The sequence below is a fragment of the Liolophura sinensis genome, chromosome 7, assembly GCF_032854445.1.
Source record: "Liolophura sinensis isolate JHLJ2023 chromosome 7, CUHK_Ljap_v2, whole genome shotgun sequence".
Classification (NCBI taxonomy): domain Eukaryota; kingdom Metazoa; phylum Mollusca; class Polyplacophora; order Chitonida; family Chitonidae; genus Liolophura; species Liolophura sinensis.
The window spans coordinates 13,803,038-13,830,305 of NC_088301.1; the positions used below are offsets into that span (position 1 = coordinate 13,803,038).

The window sequence follows — 27,268 nt, forward strand, 5'->3', positions numbered from 1 at the left end:
TCAGAGTTGTCTCCCTTGCTCCTTCACATATGAGAAGCGTAGGAGTTCGAGTTTCTGTAATGTTCTGTGCTTCTGTTTAGCTCTCTCATCTGGCTGTCCGGACCGCATGCGATGCTTGCTGTCGCTGATTAAACTAGGGGGTCTGGAGCGCAGATGAGCTCGAGGGATGTGAAGGTACTGGCCAGGGCCAAAGAGCTGAGTGTGAGACTTCTCATGCTGTAAATAAACAACACTGACCATAAAGATCATGCTACGAACACAATCATCGAAACATCTAAACAGTAAATTAATACAGCATGTAATATCTGATTTAGTCTTGCTATGTCCTGAAAAAAAAGTTCCCAAAAAAACTACTTCAGGCTTCATAAGTTCATGAACAAAACTTTCAAATCGTGAAGTCATACCTCTCTTGCAGCAGCCATCTCGTAGATACTCCGCTGGAAATTGCCGTAACGCTGTCTGCAGACATAAGCCCTCAAGGAAACAGTTCAGCAACTATAATTCCCTGCAAAAACAACATACAATTTATTTTTATTTATTTTCATTTTATTTGATTTGGTGTTGTACGGTGTACTCAAGAATATTTCATACTACGGCTTCCAGCATTATGGTAGGAGGAAACTGAGCAGAGCCCACAGGAAACCCACAACCATCAGCAGGTTGCTGGCAGACCTTCCTACCACTGGAGAGAAATCAAGCATGAGCTGGACTTGAATTCACAGCGACCAGATTGGTGAGAGGCTCATGGGTCACTGCACCCCTGCACGTTAACCACCTCGGCCGTGAATGCCCTAAGGATAATATAAGTCTTAGCAAACAATCACATTCACATAAGAGAAGATCCATGAATAGATTAACAAACAGTAACATGAACAGATCAACAAACAGTAACATAAACAGATCAACAAACAGTAACATAAACATATCAACAAAACAGAAACATGAACAGATCAACAAAACACAAACATGAACAGACCAACAGACAGAAACATGAATAGATAACAGATAGAAACATGAACTGATCAACAGACACAAACATGAACAGATCAACAAACAGTAACATCAACAGATCAACAAACACAAACATGAACAGGTCAACAAACAACAAAATGAACTGATCAACAGACAAAAACATGAACAGATCAACAAACAGTACACAAACATGACCAGATCACCAAAGAGTAACATGAACCAATCAACAAACACAAACATGAACAGACCAACAGACAGAAACATGAATAGATCAACAGATAGAAACATGAACTGATCAACAGACACAAACATGAACAGATCAACAAACAGTAACATCAACAGATCAACAAACCACAAACATGAACAGGTCAACAAACAACAAAATGAACTGATCAACAGACAATAACATGAACAGATCAACAAACAGTAACACAAACAGATCAACAAAACAGTAACAATAGAAACAGGACATATCCATAAATAAATTCACACAGATCAAAAAATAGACCACCAGATGGGTGACACAATTCATGAATAGATTCACTGACAGGTAAATAAATAAAATGAGTGAAATACACAGGGTCCATATACCCATAAATACAAGCTAATATCAACTTGGATGTGGTAAAAAGCCTGCCTGTGGGAGACATATGAGTGCAAAAGTTGACCCTCAATATTTACAAACAGTACATAAACATTTACCGTAACACGGATTCTAATGCACAAAATAGACATGAAAGTCAGGAATTTGGTATTCAAGGTAATTAACATAGATACAGAGCATCAACAATGGAACATGCCCCTCGTGCCATTTTGCTTTACATGTTTGCACAATTTGAGCTCATTACATCCATTACTTTTCAGATACCTTGACACTGCTTTCAACATTATTGGATGCCAATGTCGATGCTCGGGGTGTGACACCAGCAATGCCTTAGATTTGTACAGAGTGAGCTAAAAATCAGCATTTGTTATTTTCCTGTTGGAGCGAAAAATGGCACTGGATGTACCAATGTGAACCAAACCATAACACACTTTACCACTCTGCAGCTTATTAAGCCTTTGAAAATCACAGAAGTAGACTCACAAGGTAAAATGCCATGAAGGATCCTAGCCCAAATCCCACAGCCACATCTGTCCAGTGTGACCTGTTCTGAGCTATCCGTGACAGTCCCACAAAGAAGTGCCCATCATGGCAAGAGACAGCGCCAGGAAAGGACGCAACACTTTGGACAGCATGTGTGCGGATGGCTCCATGAAGGTAGTATCTGGATTAAAAAATGAAAATATGTTGGAGATGAGAGATATATTTACATTTCACCAAAAAAATGGTGACAATATTTTAAATTGTCTCGGGGGAAAACTATAGCACATATTACTTTTAAGTTTGGAAACAGGATTATAGTGTTTAATTCAAGTTTTGTTGCTCATGGGGAGTTGGACCTCCCTGTACCTATATTACAGGCTTTCTTGTACAATATACTGACACCTGACTTGGAAAGCCAATGACGACACATATAATACATGTATTACATAATTTCACTTACTGATTAAGTTAGGCAGCATGAGAAATAATCATCATCAATAATCAATGATCACAAAATACATGTGTGGTAATAAATGGCCTAATATCTGGCCCATGAAAATTGCAAGTTTAGAGGCCAATAAATGTAATAATATATTACATTTGGTGCTGAAATTTACATTGTTGATTAGAATTTCACCTTACCTGCACAACAAACCTCAAAACACCTTCTATGATCAACACAACTCGCAGAATCAGGTTAACGTGCAACTTAATCATGTGCGAAATTTTTTGGTGATTTATTTGTGTACACTTACAGCTGTGAATACTGCTGAATATGAGGTCAGTGCTGAGTGCATGGAGGGGAAGGACAGTCTGAAATGAAGACACTGTTCACATTAGATTAGAAATCACAAAATTATTCTTTTGTTTGGCTATTTTAAGTTACAGCCTCTTACATGCAGTTCCGGAAAGAAAGAATAAATTTAAAAGTGGGTTGTTTGTACTCATACACACTCAGCCTACACAGGACTCCCCTAGGATAATAGGTGCATGTACTTAAATGTATGTGTGAATACCAATTATCACACTGTGGGTATGTCATCCATGTATATGTGTGACCCAGCTACCAATTATCACAATGTAGGTATGTCATATGTGTGTGACCAGGTACCAATTATCACACTGTGGGAATGTCATATGTATGTGACCAGGTACCAACTATTAAACTGAGGGGTGTGTCATATATGTGCGACCAGGTTCCAATACAAACTGTGGGTATGTCATATATGTGTGACTAGGCCACCAATTATCACACTGTGGGTATGGTCACATATGTGTGACCAGGTAACAATTATCACCCTGTGGGTATGTCACATATGTGACTAGGTACCAATTATCACAATGTGGGTATGTCATATATGTGACTAGGTACCAATGGTCAAACTGTGGGTACGTCACAATATGTGTGAACCAGATACCAATGATCAAACTGTGGGTATGTCACATATGTGACCAGGTACCAATTATCACACTGTGGGTACGTCACATGTGACCAGGTACCATTATCAAAACTGTGGGTATGTCACATATGTGACTAGATACCAATTATCAAACTGTGGGTACGTCACATAATGTGTGACCAGATACCAATGAATCAAACTGTGGGTATGTCACATATGTGACCAGGTACCAATTATCACACTGGTGGGTATGTCACATGTGACCAGGGTACCAATTATCAAACTGTGGGTATGTCACATATGTGACTAGGTACCAATTATCAAACTGTGGGTATGTCACATATGTGTGACAAGATATCAATTATCAAACTGTGGGTATGTCACATGTATGACTATGTACCAATTACAACAATGAGGGTGTGTCACATATGTGTGACAAGATACCAATTGTCACACTGTGGATATGTCACATATGTGTGACCAGATATCAATTATCACACTGTATGGGAAATTTTCAAATAAATTGGGAGAGGGTGGCCAAAAAAAGGTATACAGGGCAAGGAGGGACTGCTTTTGGCTTCTCACAGGGCAATCCTTTAACATAACACATACAGGTGAAGATCAAAGATGAACATGTATGTTTTAGGATAAGAATTTAACACCGGAAAAGCAACAGACACTGAAATCTGTGAACAACAGAAAAATGTTACATCTATCCCCAGCCATGGCCAATGCTAACTGAACATCAGGAAATGTCACCTTCACAAGACACACAGAAGAGAGAAAGGTACAAAATGATCTGCACACCTCATATATACAAGCCTTGTGCATTTTAACTTTTTCACACAATATAGATTTTGTAAAGCTTCAACAACAATGTGATATTTTTGGCGTTGCAGTGTATGTAGAGTATTTGCATGTCAAACTTATGTAACATGACCCAGTTGTTCAGAAGTGTATTAGGAGTGAAGCCCAGTATTAACTTAAGTCTGGACTAAAGTCCCCTTAGGTTTGCACTGGGACTAATATAACTGTTATATTATCCCCAGGTTTGTATTAGGCCACGACATGTAATAAGGTTTAAGCCTGGCTTAACTTTTAATACACTTTTGAACAACTGACCTCAGGTATTAATGGAGAAAAATTTGTTCCCAACTTGTACTTTTTTAGGCAAATCACATCCGTGAACTAATATTTACTTAAATGCAGGCTGGTACATTTGGTATCTCTGACTTCATAATTACATCGGGATGATTGATGTGTATTTGACTTCATTGGGATGATTGATGTGTATTTGGCTTCATTGGGATGATTGATGTGTATTTGACTTCACTGGATGATTCATGTGTATTTGACTTCATTGGGATGATTCATGTGTATTTGACTTCATTGGGATGATTCATGTGTATTTGACTTCATTGGGATGATTCATGTGTATTTGACTTCATTGGGATGATTCATGTGCATATTTGAAACATACCTAAATGTTTAATACATGCATTTATTTCATTGGTAGTTTACACAGTGGTTGAGAACGAGAGTTTATTTAATTATTGAATCTGACATAGATGTCTTCTCTAGGGTTATATGTAATTATCATTACTCGTATAATGGTGCTAAAATAAAAAAACGCAGGAAGCAAATCGGACAGAACTGAAATCTTTCAGGAACAATTAATTCTCAAAACACACTCTGAAACAATAAGTATGATTGACACAATGTCAATAAGAGTGAGTGAGTCAATTAGTGAGTGCTTGAGGTTTAACGTCGTACTTAACAATTTTTCAGTCATAATACGACAAAGGAGTTCTTAGAGTGTATGTAATGTGCCTCCTCGTTGCAGGACGGATTTCTACGGCTCTTTTATCTAGTGCTGTTTCACTGAGATGACTTACCGAAAGCAAGTAAGCTGCACTGCCCGAGCCATTACACTCATACAGGTCAACCAGTCGTTGCACTATCCCCTTCATGCTGAGCGCCAAGCGAGGTAGTTACAACTTGCGCTTTTTAAGATCTTAGGTGTGACCTGACCAAGGATCTACCGCCCCCGAAGTGGATGCTCTACCAACTGCGTTATATGGGTCGATCAATGTCACCAAGAAATGATGAGTATGTATATGTAATTATACATATAAGTTTTCCTGTTAGTACGTGTTACAGTGATTTTGTTAGGGCTGCATCTGCCAAGAGATCAAAGGGTAATTCCTTCTGTCCTGGGGGTACATAGCTGCTAGTCTCTACACCGTTATATACAAGTATGGTAACAATTAGAATGACATGAAAAGACTGTTCATAATACACTCTAATTATCCCTGCTCACAAATGCATCTGATATCAAGTCACATATACCCAGTGTGCCTATTGCTATCTGGCCACACATACCCAAAGTGTGCCTACTGCTATCTAGTCATACATACCCACAGTGTGCCTATTGCTACCTGGCCACACATACCCACAGTGTGCCTATTGCTATCTGGCCACACATACCCAAAGTGTGCCTACTGCTATCTAGTCACACATACCCACAGTGTGCCTATTGCTACCTGGCCGCACATACCCACAGTGTGCCTACTTCTATCAGGCCACACATACCCACAGTGTGCCTATTGCTATGTGGTCACACATACCCACAGTGTGCCTACTGCTATCTAGTCACACATACCCACAGTGTGCCTATTGCTACCTATCCACACATACCAACAGTGTGCCTACTTCTATCAGGCCACACATACCCACAGTGTACCTATTGCTATATGTTCACACATACCCACAGTGTGCCTAATGCTATCTAGTCACACATACCCACAGTGTGCCTACTGCTTTCAGGCCACACACACCCACAATGTGCCTACTGCTATATGGTCACACATATCCAAAGTGTGCCTACTGCTATCTAGTCACACATACCCACAGTGTGCCTATTGCTACCTGGTCACACATACCCACAGTGTGCCCACTGCTATCAGGCCACACATACCCACAGTGTGGCTACAGCTATCTAGTCACAAATACCTAAAGTGTGCCTACTGCTATCTGGTCACACATACCCACAGTGTGCCTACTGCTATATAGTCACACATACCCACAGTGTGCTTACTGCTCTCTTGCCACCATGTGATAACTTGTATCTGGTCATACATACCCACAGTGTGATAACTGGTATCTGGTCATATATACCCACAGTGTGAGACTTGATATCTGTTCATACATACCCACAGTGTGATAACTGGTATCTGGTCACACATACCCACAGTGTGGTAACTGGTATCTAGTCACACATACCCATACTGTGATACTTGGTAGCTAGTTACACATACCACAGTGTGATCACTGGTATCTGGTCATGTAGACCTACAGTGTGATACTTGGTATCTGGTCACACATACCCACAGTGTGATACTTGGTATCTGGTTACACACACCCACAGTGTGATCATTGGTATCTGGTCATACATACCCACAGTGTGATCATTGGTATCTGGTCATACATACCCACAGTGTGATAAATGGTATCTGGTCACACATAGCCACAGTGTGATAACTGGTATCTGGTCACACATACCCATACTGTAATACTTGGTATATGGTAACACACACCCACAGTGTGATACTTGGTATCTGGTCATATATACACACAGTGTGATCACTGGTATCTGGCTATGTAAACCCACAGTGTGATACTTGGTATCTGGTCACACATACCCACAGTCTGATACTTGGTATCTGGTTACACATACCCACAGTGTGATCATTGGTATCTGGTCACATATACCCACATTGTGATACTTGGTATATGGTAACACACACCCACAGTGTGATACTTGGTATCTGGTCATACATATGCACAGTGTGATACTTGGTATACGGTTACACACACCCACAGTGTGATACTTGGTATCTGGTCATACATACACACAGTGTGATTCTTAGTATCTGCTTACACATACCCACAGCATGATAACTGCTATAACTGGTATCTGGTCACACATACCCACAGTGTGATAATTGGCATCTGATCACACATACCCACAGTGTGACAATTGGTATCCAAATACACATTCTCATATCCACTGTGTGATAATTGGTATCTGGTCACACATAATCATACCCACAGTGTGATAACTGGTATCTGGTCACACATAATCATACCCACAGTGTGATAACTGGTATCCGGTCACACATAATCATACCCACAGTGTGATAACTGGTATCCGGTCACACATATCCACAGTGTGATAATTGGTATCTGATGACACATAATTATTCCCACAGTGTGGTAGCCGGTATCTGGTCACACATGCCCACAGTGTGATAACTGGTATCCAATCACACATAATCATACCCACAGTGTGATAGTTGGTATCTGGTCACACATATCCACAGTATGATAACTGGAATCTGATGACACATAATCATACCCACAGTGTTATAATTAATATGTGGTCACACATGTTTACACTCTCATGACAGTATAACATTTCCACAATGCTTATAACTAAGCCTTACCTGGCATCTCTTAAGGCCCAGTAGTCCGTGGTGGAGCATAGTTCCTCATCCCCAGACAGGTTCTGTAGGGCACATGCTGTCAGGTTCACCTGACACACCTCCAGGAAATTAGGTCGTAATATCCCAGTCATAAACTTTGTCACATCCACGAATATCAACAGAGTGAAAGCCCCAAACAGAAAAACTCCTGAACAAAAGAAGAAATAAATGATTTTATATCCACAAATATCACTATTAATTTCTTTGTGAAAACTCAAATAAGAAATGTGGCAAAATATCTTTTTAGTCTTGCAGGTGTCTTTTTAATCTGGCAGGTGGATAAAACTGGGTACATCCTAAGGAAGAGTAAAGGAACTGGGCAATGATGTGATCTCTAATTAAGAGTTACCCTAATTCCGAAAAATTTCGCATGTGAAAGAGCATCATTCACTGTAATTTATGCACACTTAATTTCAATTTGATTTTGGAGAAAAAATGACATTTGTTGCATTGGCCAAATGCAAAACTTCATAAAAAGTATAACCTTCTCAGTCAACAGAGAATATTGCCTTCAAAATATGCTTGAATAAACATCTTGCCTCTTCATAATGACAGATTGTAAAGTAGTGTAATGCTCATGTTTTAATGCTAAAAAGAGAGTTGTAAGCTAAACACTGGTGAATGTTATTGTTACTATGGTTAAAAGATTGGCCCAACCCCTTTTCACATACTATTTCTATAAATGAATCAATGTCTTCCTACTGGAACAATCCTTGTGAAAACCGCTTTCAGACTTTCAGTTAAGACCCTTGAGTTTCAAACTCTCTGGAAATGAGTATCTTGCTGAAAACTTCTCATTTACACAGTATAAAAGCATTCCACACTAAAACAGTGTGTTATACAATGTGGAAAAATAGCTTGACACCTACACATATAGCCCGCATCAACCAAGGAGTTTTGCAGGTGTGGAAAGAAGTGGGGCTCAATTTACACAGCACCTCTTTGTGAGAAACAGGCCAATCCCGACCACCACTACACTGACGAGTAAAAACTTCTCAGAAGGTGTGTGGCCGCACCACCAACAAACCAGACCTTAGTTTAGTTGTTAAATTCCCCACCTTTGTGTGGGCCTGTTTTTAATGCCCGTTATGTTTACCCTCAGCTCAGGGTTTGAATAGGGTGGGTACCGCCGGCAAAGTCGGCATGCAGGAAGTTAAGCCATATGACCTTTGGCCTTACCGATGAAGCGAACCAGTCTCCGTATGACTTGAGGAATCTGGCATTGTTTGCACAAAGCCCGCACCACTTTCTGCGGATCACTGCTGAAGGCCCAGACTCCTATCTCCCCGATTGAGATCTAAATTAATTCAACAACAAGCAAATCCTCAATTGATTCCCTCCATATGTGCTAAATCAAACAGCCATCTTTGATCATATAAACAGGCAAGCCTTTAGATAACACACCTCTCTTAATATAAAATAACAATTGATGGCATTGAAATTACTTTATCATCCTTACAACAATGTCACTGAAATTGCTTGTGCCACCCCTAGGGAAATGGCCATGGACAAATTCCTCATCTGGTATGTTTGATATCAAACAATATACAACAAAAAAAACACACAAACACACAAAAAATAAAAAAACACACCGCTCACAACACATTTTTACATGATTATAGATTACCATTTGCTATATGTACCATGCTGTCCTCAACATACATGCTTAATATACAATGATGTCATGAATGAAGTCAACAAATTCCTTTTCAATTTAGCCCCATCCAGGCTATCTAACATTGTTTACCTTTTGTTGACTCAACAGCAAAGCTGAATGCTGCTGAGGTAGGCTGAGTGTTCCATCCACACTACAAATCAGACAGGTCAACAATGTCCAACATTGATGGTCATGTGTTGAACTGTGTTGACCTGTGTTTTTTTAAACCAAACTTTTGATAAATTGGAGGGAAATTTCCGTCTTTCTCTCCAATGCATGAAACATAATGACAAGCAGCCGGAAGAATTGTGTCGTGGGTTTATTGCCTGTGTTTATTATCATGGCCGTACTCCTGTATCAACGGAAGAATCGTGTCGTGGGTTTATTGGCTGTGTTCATTATCATTATTGCCATACTCCTGTATCAACGAAACTGACCCATCGTGAGACCAGTTTCTCCCTTTGACTTTTGGCGCCGACATTTTGCCCAAGTCACGTGCCTCAAGACGGTCCATGTTATTTCTACATGCCCGCTGATTGGCTACATTCATTCAACTTGATTCAACTCGCTGACAAAAAATACACATACACATTTCTGATTCAACGAAGTTGGATGGTGTTGAGTGTTGTTGAACGGAGTTGAAGAACCTGTCCAGATTACTCAACACGGCTAAACTTGTTGACTCAACCTCAAGTTGATTCTTGTTGAGTCAACAAAAGCTAAGTGATGTTGGGTAATCTGGATAGGGGCTTTACAGATTATTTCAAACAAACCAGATTAAGAATTTTCCTACGGATAGTAGAGAAATTTCATTGACACTGTCCCAAGGATGGTAGAGAACGAAAATACTCATCTATGTTTGTTTTGTTTTTTTCATCTATATAATGGTAACTAGCAATTCTTTGAAATTTAAAGGAAAACAACACAAGAATATTACATTTAGAGGAGGTATTAAAACTGTCTCACCACAAATGGAGGGACACAGATACTGAGGGCATAGATGGCCTCAATTGGTACATGGGCCCTGAAGGCAAACTCTGAGAGGAAATCGCTACTGGAGCTCTGAGAGATCTGTGGGTCAACACAGGAGAAATTCTGCTTCCTCATCGGGAAAATGTCTGTCCATCTGCAGGAGAAATCCACAGAAATGGTGAATGTGTAAATTTAACTTATGTACACTGGATGGAATTAAACCATTTTCTGAATACAGCATACATTGAACATATCCACTTTTTTATTTCCCTGTTGTTTGGTACCATACTCCAGAAGTTTTCTCTTAATATACAGTGGAGGTGCATTTAAAAAGTAGAGAAAACTGGAGTGCCTGGGAAAACCCCTGACCTTTGGCAAATTACTGACAAACTTTCCTAGATGTGACGTATAGATATGTACACCATTTTGGTGGAGGAAAAGTTGTCTGCACAAAAGGCCAAAAAAGTAATGGCTATCATTTATTGTCACCAAGCCCACAAACAGTGAGACCATAATTGTACCAAATAAAACTCTTCTCTTAAAATATGACACAATTTCATCGTTCAGACTCAATAATAAAAGAGTGTCATGATAACAGTCACATTTATATCATCCTTAAATGAATAAAATAAGGATTTTAATGAAGGAAAATGCCCTTAAAATTTGCTCACGTTTTCATGCTGAATAATCATGCGCATGGACACACAGACAAACAGACACAAATGCACAAGTCCACATCATATAGGACGAGTGGATGCACATGTCACAGACACTGCCTGGACACGGCAATATGACAATAAATGTGCCAGTACGGGAAATCAATAAACACCTTGTTTTTCTCTTAGAGCCTCTTCTGTTTAAATCTTAGCCTTTATAACATCCTTTCAGGCCTATAAAGTGCCAAGAAAAACTCCATATTTGGCAGCCATGTGATGAATGTATGTTTATGTTTGGCCCAGAGACAAATAGCCAAATCGGCTTTCTGAGCCTGGGTTGTTGGGAGAGGTTTAAGATGTGAGGAAACGAGCTCCCCCAACCCTCCACCCTCCAAAACATGGGCCATTATCACCAAAACCCTCCCTCACATTGGGCTGAGACTTTTTAATTCTTCACTGGGCCAGGTAAGTGCCAAAAAACCGCCAGGTAAAAGCAAATAAAAGAGTTCCATGTAACAGGAAATTTCCTCGAAAAATCACATCCTCAGGTGACGAAAAGGCCAGATGCTGCCATGTACTTATAACATGTTGAGCATTAGGAGATTGAGCGTTAGGAGAAACCTGGCATACACACAGTCCACAAGTTAGAGGGGTTAGAAAATGACATCTACAAAACAAACAAAAAAAAAACATGTTTCCAGCCAGCTTACAGGTTGTCAAAAAAACCCACAAAACTAAATCATACAGAACTCAAGATTTAATTCGGACACTGAACAAGACAAACTAAATCAGAGACATACAGAACTCAAGATTTAATTCTGACACTGAACAAGACAAACTAAATCAGAGACATACAGAACTCAAGATTTAATTCTAACACTGAACAAGAGAAACTAAATCAGAGACATACAGAACTCAAGATTTAATTCTAACACTGAACAAGAGAAACTAAATCAGAGACATACAGAACTCAAGATTTAATTCTGACACTGAACAAGAGAAACTAAATCAGAGACATACAGAACTCAAGATTTAATTCTGACACTGAACAAGAGAAACTAAAATCAGAGACATACAGAACTCAAGATTTAATTCTGACACTGAACAAGAGAAACTAAATCAGAGACATACAGAACTCAAGATTTAATTCTCACACTGAACAAGAGAAACTAAATTAGAGGCATACACATCAACAGAAACACATACATGTACATTGTACATTCCCATCCCCGCACGTAAAATAAGGAAATACCAGACCGCTACTGGATAAACCAGACCGCCACAGGATAAACCAGACTGCCACTGGATAAACCAGACTGCTACTGGATAAGCCAGACCGCCACTGGATAAACTAGACTGCTACTGGAAAGCCAGATTACTACTGGATAAACCACACCGCCACTGGGTAAACCAGATTACTACTGGATAAACCACACCACCACTGGGTAAACCAGACTGCTACTGGATAAACTAGACCGCGACTGAAAAAGCCAGACGGCTACTGGCTAAGCCACACTGCTTGTGGAAAAAACAGACCACCCCTGCAAAAGCCAGGCCACTACTTGGAAAAGCCAGCCCACTACTGGAAAAGCCAGATCACTACTGGAAAAGCCAGACTGCTACTAGGAAAGCCAGACCGCCACTGGATAAACCAGACTGCTACTGGAAAGCCAGATTACTACTGGATAAACCAGACCGCCACTGGATAAACCAGACCACCACAGGATAAACCAGACTGCTACTGCATAAACCAGACCACCACAGGATAAACCAGACCACCAAAGGATAAACCAGACTGCCACTGGATAAACCAGACCGCCACAGGATAAACCAGACCGCCACAGTGTAAACCAGACTGCCACTGGCTAAGCCAGACCACTACTGGAAAAGCCAGACCACTACTTGGAAAAGCCAGCCCACTACTGGAAAAGCCAGACCACTACTGGAAAAGCCAGACCGCTACTGGCTAAGCCAGACCGCTTGTGGAAAAAAACAGACCACCCCTGGAAAAGCCAGGACACTACTTGGAAAAGCCAGCCCACTACTGGGAAAGCCAGACCGCCACTGGATAAACCAGACTGCCACTGGATAAACCAGACCGCCACTGGATAAGCCAGACCACCATTGGATAAACCAGACCACCACTGGATAAACCAGACTGCTACTGCATAAACCAGACCACCACAGGATAAACCAGACCACCAAAGGATAAACCAGACCACCACAGGATAAACCAGACTGCCACTGGATAAACCAGACTGCTACTGGCTAAGCCAGACCACTAGTGGAAAAAAACAGACCACTACTGGAAAAGCCAGGCCACTACTTGGAAAAGCCAGACCACTACTGGGAAAGCCAGACCACTACTGGGAAAGCCAGACCACTACTGGGAAAGCCAGACAACAACTGGGGAAAAAACAGACCACTACTTGGAAAAGCCAGACCACTGTTGGAAAAGCCAGACCATTACTGGAAAAGCCAGATCACTACTTGGAAAAACCAGCCCACTACTGGAAAAGCCAGACCACTGTTGGAAAAGCCAGACCACAACTTGGAAAAGCCAGCCCACTACTGGAAAAGCCAGACCACTACTGGAAAAGCCAGACCACTACTGGAAAAAAACAGACCACTACAGGAAATGACAGACCACTACTTGGAAAAGCCAGACCACCAATGGAAAAAACAGACCACTACTGGAGAAAAGCTATCCCAACACCAAAATTGAGACCGACACTGACATTTTCCCCACATCAATACACTATCTCACCTACCTCTACCACCACAGGCTAAAAACATTATTTAGGGCCTTTAGCATTATATTAGAAAATAAATGACGACTTCTTATGTTCATAGAATGTACTTTTCCAACAGTTCCACGGATAACCAAAAATTGCCAAAAATTACTAACTATATGGAAACACGTAGACAAAAAGGCAATCTGCAGCTTTCAATTAAGTTTTTGAGCCATTTTTTTGCTCAAGTTACATACTGAGCACACAAAAAAAAACATGAGCTGTACATCTACATGAGTGCAAATAAACTCATGTTTTGCTTCTAACATTAGGACATCCACATCACTGAATACATTTGTAGGAAGGCCAAGGCAATGCAGTACGCATGATTCAGATAAAATATTACAGGCTACAAAGATACATACTAGAACATGCTGGAATCTGCATGTTTCAGAACAGACCAATTACATCACATCAGCAAGGGTTATGATGTGGGTACAGGTAATGTTTAAATGTAAACACGGCTGGTGAGATGGGACAGGAATGACAGGAAGTGAAAGCAGGTAAGACAGCTAAGGCTAACAGGTGCACATCATGTCTTAATCCCGGTCTACCTGATAGATCCAATATTTGTTGTCTAGAGCAGGGGTGAGCACTAGGGTTTGAGCACAACAAAAGATAAATGAAAGTTAGGTTCTCAATGGATGTTGTGGGGGTGGGGGTGGGTCTGTGGTTAAGGTAGTGCTGCAGCACAATGACTCACCAATGTGGTTGCTGTGAGTTCAAGTCAAGCTAACCCGGGCTTCTTCTACAGTCATATGTTTGAAGGTCTTTCCACAACCTTCAATGGTTGTGGCATTCAACTTCCAAAGCACTTTTTTTCAGTGGAATTTATGCATGCAATTATAATGAAAATGATGCCATTTTTGTGTCACTAAAGACTGTAAAAAAAACTATGCACATTATTTCTTTACAACGCACAGTCCTCTCAGAATGCTCCAGAACACTGGTTGTAGGGGTGATTGAAAAGGCCAAGGAATTAGGGTAAAAGCACAGAGGCTGATTTTTTTATTGAGTCAGTCGGGTGACAAAACTATTTTAATTTACGCCTTACCTGATATAATATTCAAGCACGATGACAGCCGACAAGATGAGCAGTTCCAGGGTAAAGGTGACTGCAATGAAGACGTTAGGACGTTCTCGTTTGGAACTGACAGATGAGCTCTGGTCCAGATCCAGGTATGTCCTACCATTCTCCTCCATCTCCTTGGTCAAGTCTAAGCGGTCAAGCGTCTCCCCCTGGATGTGGTTAGTGTACAAGGCCATCTTATCTCATAGGCATCATTCTGAAATCACATACAAATATCATCACATTCAACCATGCAATCCTGAAATCTCCATTATTATAACTACTTTAAACAAACATTAAATTGTGGATCATAACAGAGTTTAATATGATCTCTGAATCCTACACAATTCTAAAGTGTCTGTTCTCAGAACAGTTCTATCATTGTGAAACAAAAAAATCCTACCCTAATGCTTCAACCTTTTCAACTGCCTGTACAACCAATATTTTGAAACACTATACTGTGTGGTGTACACAAATAATATGCACAGTGCACTTTAATGACACGAACAAATCGTTATTAGTGTAATTTTCATAATAATTATATGAATATTTTCCACTGAAAAAAGTGCTGAAAAGGTTGAAGATTTACAGTATTCTGCTTGGACTGACAATTTTCTTAAATCCCACCCTCGGGACATGGCATTATTTATTTTTAGATGTCTTCGATTTCCCTGTTTTCTGATCCTCAATGGCCAAACATGGATGTCAGTGGTCGTTGGTGCTCATGTGGATGTTCACTTAGTCTTGCATGAAGTTTATTGGACCTGGCCTAGCTTTCCAAAGCCATGCGTGCACGTTTATAACTGTATTTCACCTAAAGTTCATCACTTTTCAAGTAACATATTTTGCTCGATTTTGATTGATACATCCGGCTTCTATGAAAACCTTTATAAGAATATTTTCATTTAATTTTTCATCAGAAAAACTTAGGTGTTGGCATCTGAAGTATTGTTTTAGGGCCTGTATTTGCTCCTGAAAGTGCATCTGTACATACCAAACTTCAGATGAAATACAGTTCTGGCTAAAGGTCAAGGGTTCACCTCAGATACTCCTCAACCCATATAACTGACCAGAGTCTGGAGTAAGGCAATACATGTACATCTCAATCAACTAAATTACACCAACAGTTTTCCCCCAACACAAGAACATAATCATTAGAGATCTCTACTGGGTAAAACTCCTATGTCTTCCTCATCATATATGAGACTATTATTCTGGTATACAAGAGAGGCAGAAATAAATCACACGCAATCCTTTGAAGCCTATTACACACAACCAGCTGTCAGACAAACGCCAGTAAGAAGCAATACTTCCCCTAGGGTCCTGACACTAATATGCACTGTCAATCTCTGCTGCAGAACTTGCTTCTTTTTTATTTCAGTCTTTCATGGGAGTTTAATGTCATATTCGACAATATTTAACAATATTTATATGATGGTGGTCTAGTTAACGAGTCTAATTCAAGAAACTGGACAATCTTTTACGCCTCACAATTAATGTTTCTGACTTAAGCTGTAGCAAATGAGAGAATTTGAGCAGGATTTGAACTTGCAACCATAACTATAAAGGGTTAATCTATTTATTTATTTGATTGGTGTTTTACGCTGTACTCAAGAATGTTTCAGTTATACGATGGCGGCCAGCATTATGGTGGGAGAAAAACGGGCAAAGTCTGGGGTAAAGGATAACTGCCAGTACTGAAGAATTTACAGGGGAAACTAAGACTCTGAAGGCTTGAAAGTTTTGTGACAGATGAGCGTCCTTTGGATGTTTCAAAGGTGACCTGGCGACCGTTCACTAATCCAGGTGATCACGCTGTGCACTAAAGGTGCGCTGTCTCCCTGACGAACACTGGCTTAAAGCTGGATTGTCAGCCTCTGTGCCTCTATTCTCCCTGTCCTTCCGTGTGAATTTCCTTCCACACACAATGTCGTCTCATCAAAAACAGCTTGCACATGGACAGATTATCTTCTGGGACGTCATAAACCCTGGCACCCAGAAGGGGAATTATGCCCACAAAAACATGGCTGTTGCAAGAGTATTAGAGAAGGTGAGTGAGTTCTGCCACCTCTAAATGTCCTCTTGTAGCCATGAAAAACCTTGGCATATCAACAATCTTAATAACAGCCGTTGTGAAGCTGTTGTCACTACTGGTGCCAATTACAGGTAAAAAGACCTGGCTCCAAAAACATATACCTCTATAAAGTTGTTTGACAATATAGGAATATATAACAATAAAGTCTAAGCATAATGCAGATCTATTTTTTTAAGTATCTCAATAAAGTAAGTTGAAAAAAATGGATTTTATCCTGTTTTACAGAGTACACTAAAATCTTAGATTGGCAGGCACAGCATTCTGTCCGTCAACAAAATTATTAATATTATCAATATTTTCTTGTCGATAAAAAAAATAAATAAAAAAGAGGAAAGACGACTTGTACCAGTCATCTTTCATCAACCATATCACTTGACTTTGAAAGACATGTATGTCATCTTAATACCTGTGAACCTGCAAAAAGGGCTATGTTCCACAAAGTGTGTGTGCATTGTATTAGTACAAAGTAAGACATGATTAAAAAAGGAAGGACATTTTACAAGGAAGTCTACACAATAACTAGTAACATCATCCTGAGGTACAACAGCTTGTAGCTAGCAGGAACCTTCTGCAATCCAAGAGCCAATCAACAATACAGCTTTGTTGTCATCTATTGATCAAAACCTGTTTATGTCCAGAAAACAAATTACAACAATGTGGTCACAAATGATCTCCCACACAGAACCAAGATATACGGCAAGCCTTACTGTTCAGTTTCACGCAAACAGCCCTGTCCAAGTGAAGAGCATACATGTATGTAAGAAACTATACATGAACCTGCTTTAGTGTAATCAGTTTCACTCCTGCATTTGGATTCACAAAAAAGTCTTCCTGTGAGTTTCTATATAACAGCAGCTTCTCTAAATTTTCACATTCAACTACTTCTTATCACCATTCCAGATGATTAGATTACAAGAACTTGGTAGACAGAAGTCTTTCCTTTTTCATTCTTTGCATTCAAACCTTGAGCCTTGAAATGCCTGAAAACCAGTAAATCTTGCTCTGAGTTCTTTGCCTGTCCGTGAACATCACAAATCTGTACTTCACTGAACAGGAATTCCATCACTGAGATTCCAGGTGTAAAATCCAAAACATCCAAATGCTTAGTACCACTCACCTGAGTCTGTCTCACCTGAAGACACAGGTGTGTGCAGGTGTACATCAGTGGGGGGAAGTGGGCAACCCGTGAGGGAGACAAGGCACAGGGCCCACAGCCAACTTTCCTGTAAACATCCTCAGTTTGGATTAGAGTGACCAAATCAGCATGATCGGCAGCCAGACTTCAAGCCTACATTAGCTGGCTGGTCGGGGTGACTACATAGCAGTTTACAGCACAGGTCAACACTTGTGTAAACGCAGCATGATGTTCTGTGTGCATGCTAATGTACCGTCCCGTGGAACAAATAGAATCGGGATTCTGCCTACATGAACAATCAACAACCTGTATGTATTCCTGCCTGACGATATAACACCAGTGTCTTCTTAAAGTTCAGGACAATTGATGCTGCCGCTAGACGAAGACATCAAAATATTAACGTCTGCCAAAAACAGATACAGCTACATCAATGATTTATTCTTGTCCACAAGAACGAGCTCTTGTGTGTGTTAACAAGCTATACCATAATTCTTCAACCTTTTCGCATATAAAAGAACAATGTAAGTGCAATTTATGTACATTCATAATTTGATTTTGGAGACAAAGTATCATTTTATCTGTCTACACAGAATAATGCTTCCAGAATACACTGGAATAAACACCTTGCAAACATGCGAAAAGGTTGAAGAATTACAGTACAGGTGTGAAGGAAAAGCCATCAATAATTATGGCTTCCTTGAGATAGAGACTTCATGACATTTTTTCTCCCATTATCAATAAACTTATCCTCATTAAAATCATAAAGGTAATATTGGAAAAGACAAACATTACTTGGTACATAATACTAGACACAGAATATACCTAGGCTTTTATCAAACCGGAAAGCACCAAGCTACATGTATACCTTAATGTCAAATATCATCAAACAAGCATAAATTTGCAACAACTGTGATACCTTCAAAAAGTCGATGTCAACTTTTGACCCACAAACTCACTGATCAACAGACAGTGTGAAATTTTTTTTTCAGACATACGACGATGAAGGAATCATTAGAATACATGTAATGAGCCTCCTGTTTGCAGGGCGGATTTCCACCTCTCTTTTTTTATTTACAGCTGCTTCACTGAGACGACTTACTGAAGGCAAGTAAGCCGCCCCGCCCGAGCCATTATACTGGTATGGGTCAACCAGTCGTTGCACTATCCTCTTCATGCTGAACGCCAAACGAAGAAGTTACAACTTCCTCTTTTAAGGTCTTAGGTGTGACTAGACCCAGGAATGACCCTGGATCTACCGCTCCCAGAGGCTTATAGAACAATATCATGAACAGCTTTGAAACTTTAAGCTAATGGAAGATCAGAACCTTAGTGACCTAACACAGAACAGGTGATAACAATCAACAATACAAAAATCCCCGTACGATTCAGCGTAATACTACCTATTCTACACGTACTACCCTAATTCCTCAACCTTTTCCCATGTGGAAGAGCAAATTACAGTGTAATTTTAGCAGCCACCTGTTTAATTTGATTTGGTAGATAACACTACACTGGATGGGTTGGCAAAAAAAAGGAAACTTTCATCAGTCTACGCAAAATAATGCCCTGTAGGATATGCTTTAAAAAAGTCTTGAAAACACGTGAAAAAAGTTTGAGGAACAGAAGAAATGTGAAAATTACCTCCTCCGAGTAATGTAGCTCCAAGTAATGCGCCTATTGATTGAGCATGATTGAACCCTATGTCGGATCAACCGGAAGGGTCAATCAAAAAGCTTAAGTGTTTTGGCAATCACAACCTCACATGGCACTGTACTCACCTTCGCCACACGGAAACCACCAAGTTTACGTGTCCATAAAATTTTCTATCAACACAGGTGTGATAGATATGGAATATGACAGGAGATGTGAGATTCAAGCTTTAGGACATGTCCTGTGTGTCTGCCTGTGAGACCAGTGCAGCCAAAGTTCTGTGAAGAACAAACACCTCTGCACTCAGTGGACAACTGTTTCACTTCCTTCTCAAAGACGCAAGAACCCTTCAGCACCACGTGGTCACATTACTACAACTGTTTACCAGAACAACATTTAAACAGCATGAAAAAGAATGCAAATACCTCCAACTGGACGCAAAAAAATGTCATGAAAAATTACCCGCAAATAAATACACACAGAAATCATGTGGACCAATATTTGTGTTCAACAAGAACCCAAATGTTTTGTGGTGTGATAGAAAGAGTTACAGGCTCCCGCCGTTAATTAAGAGTTGTTTGGAAGGATGTTGACAGAGCCGGGACAACCAAACGGAACACTTAGTTTCATTAATTAGCACCTTGCAGTACAATCAGCAAGGCCTTATGGGTTATGACATATTCAGATATTACCTCAGTTTGATCAAACACACCTATACTTGACCACTCCTAAATTGAATCATACTCTGAGAGCTTACCCCCACCTCACAGTGCAGAATTTCCTAAACGGCAAAATCCCTTACACTTTATATTTTGCTGTTTCATTTAGTTCAGTGCTTAACAGCTTTTGAGTTATAGGTTAAGCAATGAAATATCAACCAAATACTTACAAAGCACACATAGAACTACACTGAAAATTTACATACATTGTATATACGTCCCCATTACAGGTACACGTACGGGCACTCATAAATAAAACTGCCTAGCATTTCACAAATTACCAATGTAATACTGAGCATCAAAGAATATTTTTAAAGATCTGCAATTCTTAAAGCATTTCAGACTGCACCCTATGAAGACTATGGTCCAATCCAAAGACTTAATAGTATTAATTAAATTTAGAGCATTTAAAGCAACCTTAAAGGAATATGTAATGAAATCATGACGAATGGGGACTGGGTGCAGAGTGTCATGGCTGGTGCATTGACAGTGAAGCAGCACCTACGTGCATACAATAGGGTATCCTGCAACATACAGAAGGAAATATATTTTCTTCTACAATGATATATTGGGGATGGAAGCAACATCAAAATCTCTAAGCATGTATGCTTTTGATTTAACTTATACTATATATTTCACTTATACTATGACCAGCCTCAAGCACTGCCCATCACCTGGCATGTACAGTACACATGTACTGGGTACACTATCTGAAATAAAACCGCAGCTGACCCAGAGAGCTGGACTGGAGTCTATATACTCATACATGGGTCAGAAAATTGGCTGTGTAGAGACCTACCATTCCAATAGCTGAATAGCCGAGTCAAAGTAAGTTAACCTCGTAGTATAGAAATCTGATTCCTTAATACTTCTATGCATTAGGTGTTTAACAATATACTTAAGAATTTTTCACTGACATACGACTGGTTTATGGGTGAAGGAAACAGAACTTACGAGTGTCTTCAACTTTTTTGCATGTTTGCAAGGTGTTTATTCAAGCATATTCTGAAGGCATTGTTCTGTGAAGACTGATAAAATTACACTTTTTATGAAGTTCTGACATTGGTCATTTGCACCAATGTAGTTTCGTCTTGAAAATCAAACTAAAAATTCACAAAAACTGCACTGAAAGTGGCTCTTTCATACGCAAAAAGGTTGAGGAAATAGGGTACCCATTAGCCGAGTGAGTCAGATAAGCTAGATGCCATAGTATGGAAGCCTGATTCCTTGAACAGCTCTTGCATATTTGCTGTGGATCTAGTTTATGTGATCACATTCATCCTTAGCCTTAAATACAAAAAAAAAAAATCAAGCAGTGATGAAAGCCAGGAAGGGAGAGGAGTTATATACAGGCTCACACCTGACAAGGTGTGTTCAAAATCAATACTGACAACTCTACAGACAAAGAACCATGCTTTGCCCTATTAAATTGCTGAGCGATCCATCAGGACACAGTCATGAAAGGGCCTGCCACAACACAGGCATTGACGAAGTCACAATCCCTGAAAATGTCGGGCTTTCAAAATGGAAACAATAACTCGGCCCATATGGCACAGTCATATGGAAACCAGGTTTATCAGGGTACCATGGCTGATAGGCAGTGGATATCAGTGCTTCTGTAAAGGTACATTTTACAGAACAAATTGAATAATGGCACCTTAAAATCAGATACAGACCAAATCAATATTCTCTAGGGGGCATGTGAAATGAAGGCAATTATGCTTTACTTGGGTCACTGTTGTTAATCGCTGTTAGGCTGCCAGTCAGTAACATGGCCGCAGAAAAACAGACCCAAAACATGTATATAGTTCAATGACTGTCGCATTAGAAAGGCCAAACAAAGTTTAGATGTGGAAGTTCCTGCAACATGTTGTCCACACAGTTATGGGCAGGCAAAATCTATATGCATGACTGGGTGCTGTTACCACGTGCACAATGTCAGAAGTCCTACTGTAAATCTTTGCATTGGTGGAGGGGAGGGAAATAGTCAAATTTAATACAAATATTTAAACAATAAGAACATTTACATCTACAAATCTACATGTACTCTATACTGACCCGAAAAAATCTGCCCCAAAAATATGTTTTCAGAGGCAAATGAAGATGATTAAGTATTCCTCTTGGTGCAGAAACTTTCTTTCCAGTAGGATATCATGTTATTGTAATTCTTCAACATTTTCATAAGTTGGCAAAATCTTTATTCAAGCATATTCAGTGTTTTACTCTGTGGAGACTGAAAAAAGACATACTTTTTGTGGAACCAGAAATTGGCCAAACCAACCAACCAAAGTAGTTTTTTTTCTCCAAAATCAAATTAGAACGATGCATACATTGCACTGAAAGTTGCTCTTTCAAATGTGAAAATGTGGAGCAATTAAGGTACCTTTCCAAACAAGCCTCAAAACACCTTTCTAAGATCAATGAAACAATCAGAATCAGGCAAATATTAAACTAGCTCTCTTGGTCAAAATGCAATATTCAGAATAAAACATTTGAGAGCTAAACTGTATAGACACACTGTATATTCAACATTATACTCCAGGGTAGTCAAGCATACATGTAGGTAAAGCAGTTTCACCGCACATCAAAGTGGGACAATTACAAATGGGCATATGGTAAAGCTGGTACGTACATTACCTCCGGTACATGCTCCATTCACAGCCAATTGCTGTCAGACAACATTATAGACAGCAGCAAAAATCTGTGTGTCACAGTACGAAGGTTTTGCCAAACACAGTGACGTTCCTTTGCTGCCTGGTGTGGTTGCTTTACGGAATATACTGGTACAAAATCTTGTGAGGTATAAGGTAGCAGGATGTCTGAACAGGAGTAGAGCAACAGCAGCAGAGGAGACATGTAGACTATAGTATGTTTACCTGAGCCAGCTCATCTACATAAAATAACCAACAGGTATATTACACACGTTACTAGTCATCAATTGTCGTTTTACACTGACCAATATAAAAACACACAAGCTGTTGTTCCGCACTGGGTGGTACAGTGATCAGGGCTGGATTTCTGGCTCATTCCATAAACTAGCAGGGGTTATGTGTGTGTGTCAATCTTATAACGAAAACACTTACGGGTATAATTTGCTGCCAAATTTGGTATTACCCTAATTCTTCAACCTTTCTGAATACGAAAGAGCAAATGTCAGTGCAATTCATGTGCATTTTTATATTGCTTTTAGAGACAAAATTACATTGGTTGGATTGGCCAGTTTCAGGGCTTTACACAAAGTATAAATTTAGCTGTCAACACAGAAAAATGCCTTAATATAATATATATACTTAAATAAACACCTTGTAAACTTGTGAAAAGGCTGAAGAACTACAGTATACATTGTATTTTACTTGCCTGTTTATCCAAACCCTGCATAATGTAGCACAGCAAACATACGCTAAACAGAGTATTGCATCATAGTGCAGCATATTTCATAACTGTATCTGTTTTATGGATGAATGAATACCACGTATATTGATTGTCAGCAGTCCCTGCCTGGTCTGTAGATCAAGGTAAAATACAGTTGATGGACAGCCCTTTTGTTTGTTATAAACTGCTCAAGAATAACAGGGCTATATACTGTTCATCAGCAGCTCTCATTTTTCTAAATATACTTATCGAAAGCCTATTTGCCCTAAAAATTGCATTCTTAGAGGCAAACAAATTGTCATAAATTATTACTTTTGGTACTGAAACTATTAATACTAATACTACAATACAATAGGGATATTAACAATATGTAGGGACATAAATACTGTAAAGGAACATTGACATTGTATAGGGACATTAATACTGTGAGGAACATTAATACTCTGTGGGTGCCATTAACATTGCATAGGGATATTAATACAGTGCGGGATATTAATACTAATTAGGGACACTAATACTGTGTGGGGGCCATTAATGTTGTATAGGGATATTAGTACTAAGTAGGGATACTAATACTGTGTGCAAACATTATTACTGTGTGAGGGCCATTAATGTTGTAAAGGGATATTAATACTGTGAGTCTTGCTACAATGCTCAATAATGAAGAACACAGCATGCTTGTAAACCAGCCAGAGACATGTGTCAGGGTTTCAGTTTCACCTTTCTATGTGTACACACCTGTGTTTTTATGTAATGTACAAGCAAGTTAACAAATCATGGTTTCTACTGAAGACAATCAATGCTCAAACATAAAGATTTCATCCAATAAACTATGGCACTTCATTATTACCTCAACATTTTATCCTGGTACAGCAGTAACTGATTACCGATTCTAAAATAAGCCTCATCATTAGAGACAAGCATTTATCATCAATCAATTCTCTAAAGACAGTGAAGACTGCATGAAGCCTGAGAAAAACATTGCCTGCGTAATCACACCTTTCTGTACATAAACACTAAAAAAACTTCTATAAAGAACACTTTGTGAATTAACACAGATGGTCCAGGTCACAAAAGTCACAAGATCAGAATTCAGATTTGACAGAATTTCACTTGTTTTAACCTTCCTTCCCATAGATTACTGATATGTGTCCAATCCAACTTTTTACGTCAACAACACATTGATTGGTAAAGCTGCACACATAAAACATGATATTGTTTTTATTCGCACAAGTAAAAAAATAAATCCTAGCACATACTGTTACACAGAAATAGAAATAAAAACCCAGAGTCAATATTGGAGAAGAGGGCTATGCCATATACAGCCACACGTGGCGGGCATCATGTGGCCCTGAAAACAGCAAGTGGAAAAATGAAATATCGACTTCAGCCAACATCACACCAGAGAATTAAGCTGCTTTTAAGAACCAGAGCACATGAATTACAATAAGCTTGGGCAAATATCCAAAAGGCAGTAGGCAGTATCAGTGTGATGCTATCAGCACCATCATGAAAAACTGATCGAACTTATCACGCTCCGAGGAAGGTGAATAACTAAAAGTATTCAGAAAATTAAGGAATGACGGATCTGGTGTGCATTACTACGATAAGCAAATCCGATAAATCACCTTTTTTTTCTTACTTCATTTTGTACAATCTGTTTTGCTGTTTAAAATACATTACATTAACCAATAATTAGGTAAATAATGGGCGCATGGCCTATACTTAAGAATTAATATATTCAAATTTACACTAATTTTGTCCTTTGTAAAAGCATCAATTTCATTTTTGGACATGATACATGCCATTCCTCTGCAATAAAACCACTTCAATTAATCAGAATTTTTTGACTAGTTTCTAGAAAATCCTTAAACAGCCATAATGCTCGCCACAATATGACTGCAATACCGCCGAATGAGGTGACATATTAAGGCAGAAACATTCATTCTCATCATAAAGCCTTAACTCTTGGAATGACTAGTTTTCTGGCCTTGCCAGCTTCTGACAATGATCAGCCAAGGAGATAGAAAAACAAGAAAAACAATAGAAGTATCATACATTGAGAGATAAAGGCATAAAACAGACTGTTGTTGAGCGTCACCATGACAACAGGGGCAAGCAACTGCACCCGATAATGGAGGGAGATTGTCAGAGCGGCATTTCATGTCATTGATAAATTGTCTCGCACGAACACCATTTTGTTCCTGACCACAGTCTAATAGAAATAATTCACAACTGCACGTCTTCCTCAATTGTTATCACAAAGGTTGAGGCTAATCATCTTAGAAGTTCTAATTTTCTTATAATACACAAACGTAAGTTTGGTTGTTTCTTTTTTTTTTTTTTTTTTCTTTTTTTTTTTTTCTTGAATTACTCTGGAAACAAGTATATTCATATCGTTAAATTTAAATCCCACTTAGCTGTGAAATCTATCAATGCTAATTTACATAAATTTTCTCCCAGGGAAATATAAATTGATCTCGGCAGATTCTCAAGTTCATCCAGTACAGGAACTTAAAAATATGATATTCTTTTGCCAAGTCATAAAAAAGAAGAGAGAGATACAGATTAATCCCTCTGGGAAGATTATCTTTTAAAATTCAGTACGCAAGGATAAATATTAAAATTAGTGCAAAAAATATGATCAGTTTGTGCAGTAACCTTCTGCGAGGATTAAAGCAGATTATATGTGAATACCTGACGATATATGTCATAAATAAACTTCCACTGCAGGTCGCGGCTGCTTAAAATATTTCCAAAGCACTTACAAAGAATGTGTAAAATTATCCTGCAGTTTGTCATAAAATAGACAAGAAAGGGGTATATTTAAGCGTTCATTTGGCTGCATGATGTGAAAAACTCTTTTGGAGTGGCGTGCATATATACGTGGACAGACATCTAAATTTTCCAAATGCCTCCAGATTTTTTCAATGACAAAGTAAATCTACCTCAAGTATCACAGACATGCAACTCCAAGAGCTAGACAGCAGCCCTTCACCGGGCAAGCCTTCTGTACGAACTACACAAAGTCAGCACCCCATACCCCCCACACGACAAATGTGGTCGGGCATTTCTCAAACAACTTCAAATTCCACTTGGCGAGGAGCTGATTCCCAGATTGCCAGCTCAAGATTCCTTCAAAGGGAAG

General features: G+C 39.3%; 1 protein-coding gene across 1 annotated transcript in view; it reads right to left on the minus strand.

Moving 5' to 3' along the window:
* The window catches only part of LOC135470661 (phospholipid phosphatase-related protein type 1-like), a 32,641-nt gene continuing 5,373 nt past the window's right edge, over positions 1 to 27,268 (minus strand). Inside the window, exons 4-11 of the mRNA XM_064749696.1 lie at positions 15,135 to 15,366; positions 10,627 to 10,786; positions 9,183 to 9,300; positions 7,965 to 8,151; positions 2,815 to 2,872; positions 1,038 to 1,114; positions 405 to 459; positions 1 to 216 (exon numbers count right to left, since the gene is read on the minus strand). Of these exons, the coding sequence (XP_064605766.1) occupies positions 1 to 216; positions 405 to 459; positions 1,038 to 1,114; positions 2,815 to 2,872; positions 7,965 to 8,151; positions 9,183 to 9,300; positions 10,627 to 10,786; positions 15,135 to 15,346 (1,083 nt within the window). The 5' untranslated portion in view covers positions 15,347 to 15,366. The remainder of the gene's footprint in view (positions 217 to 404; positions 460 to 1,037; positions 1,115 to 2,814; positions 2,873 to 7,964; positions 8,152 to 9,182; positions 9,301 to 10,626; positions 10,787 to 15,134; positions 15,367 to 27,268) is intronic.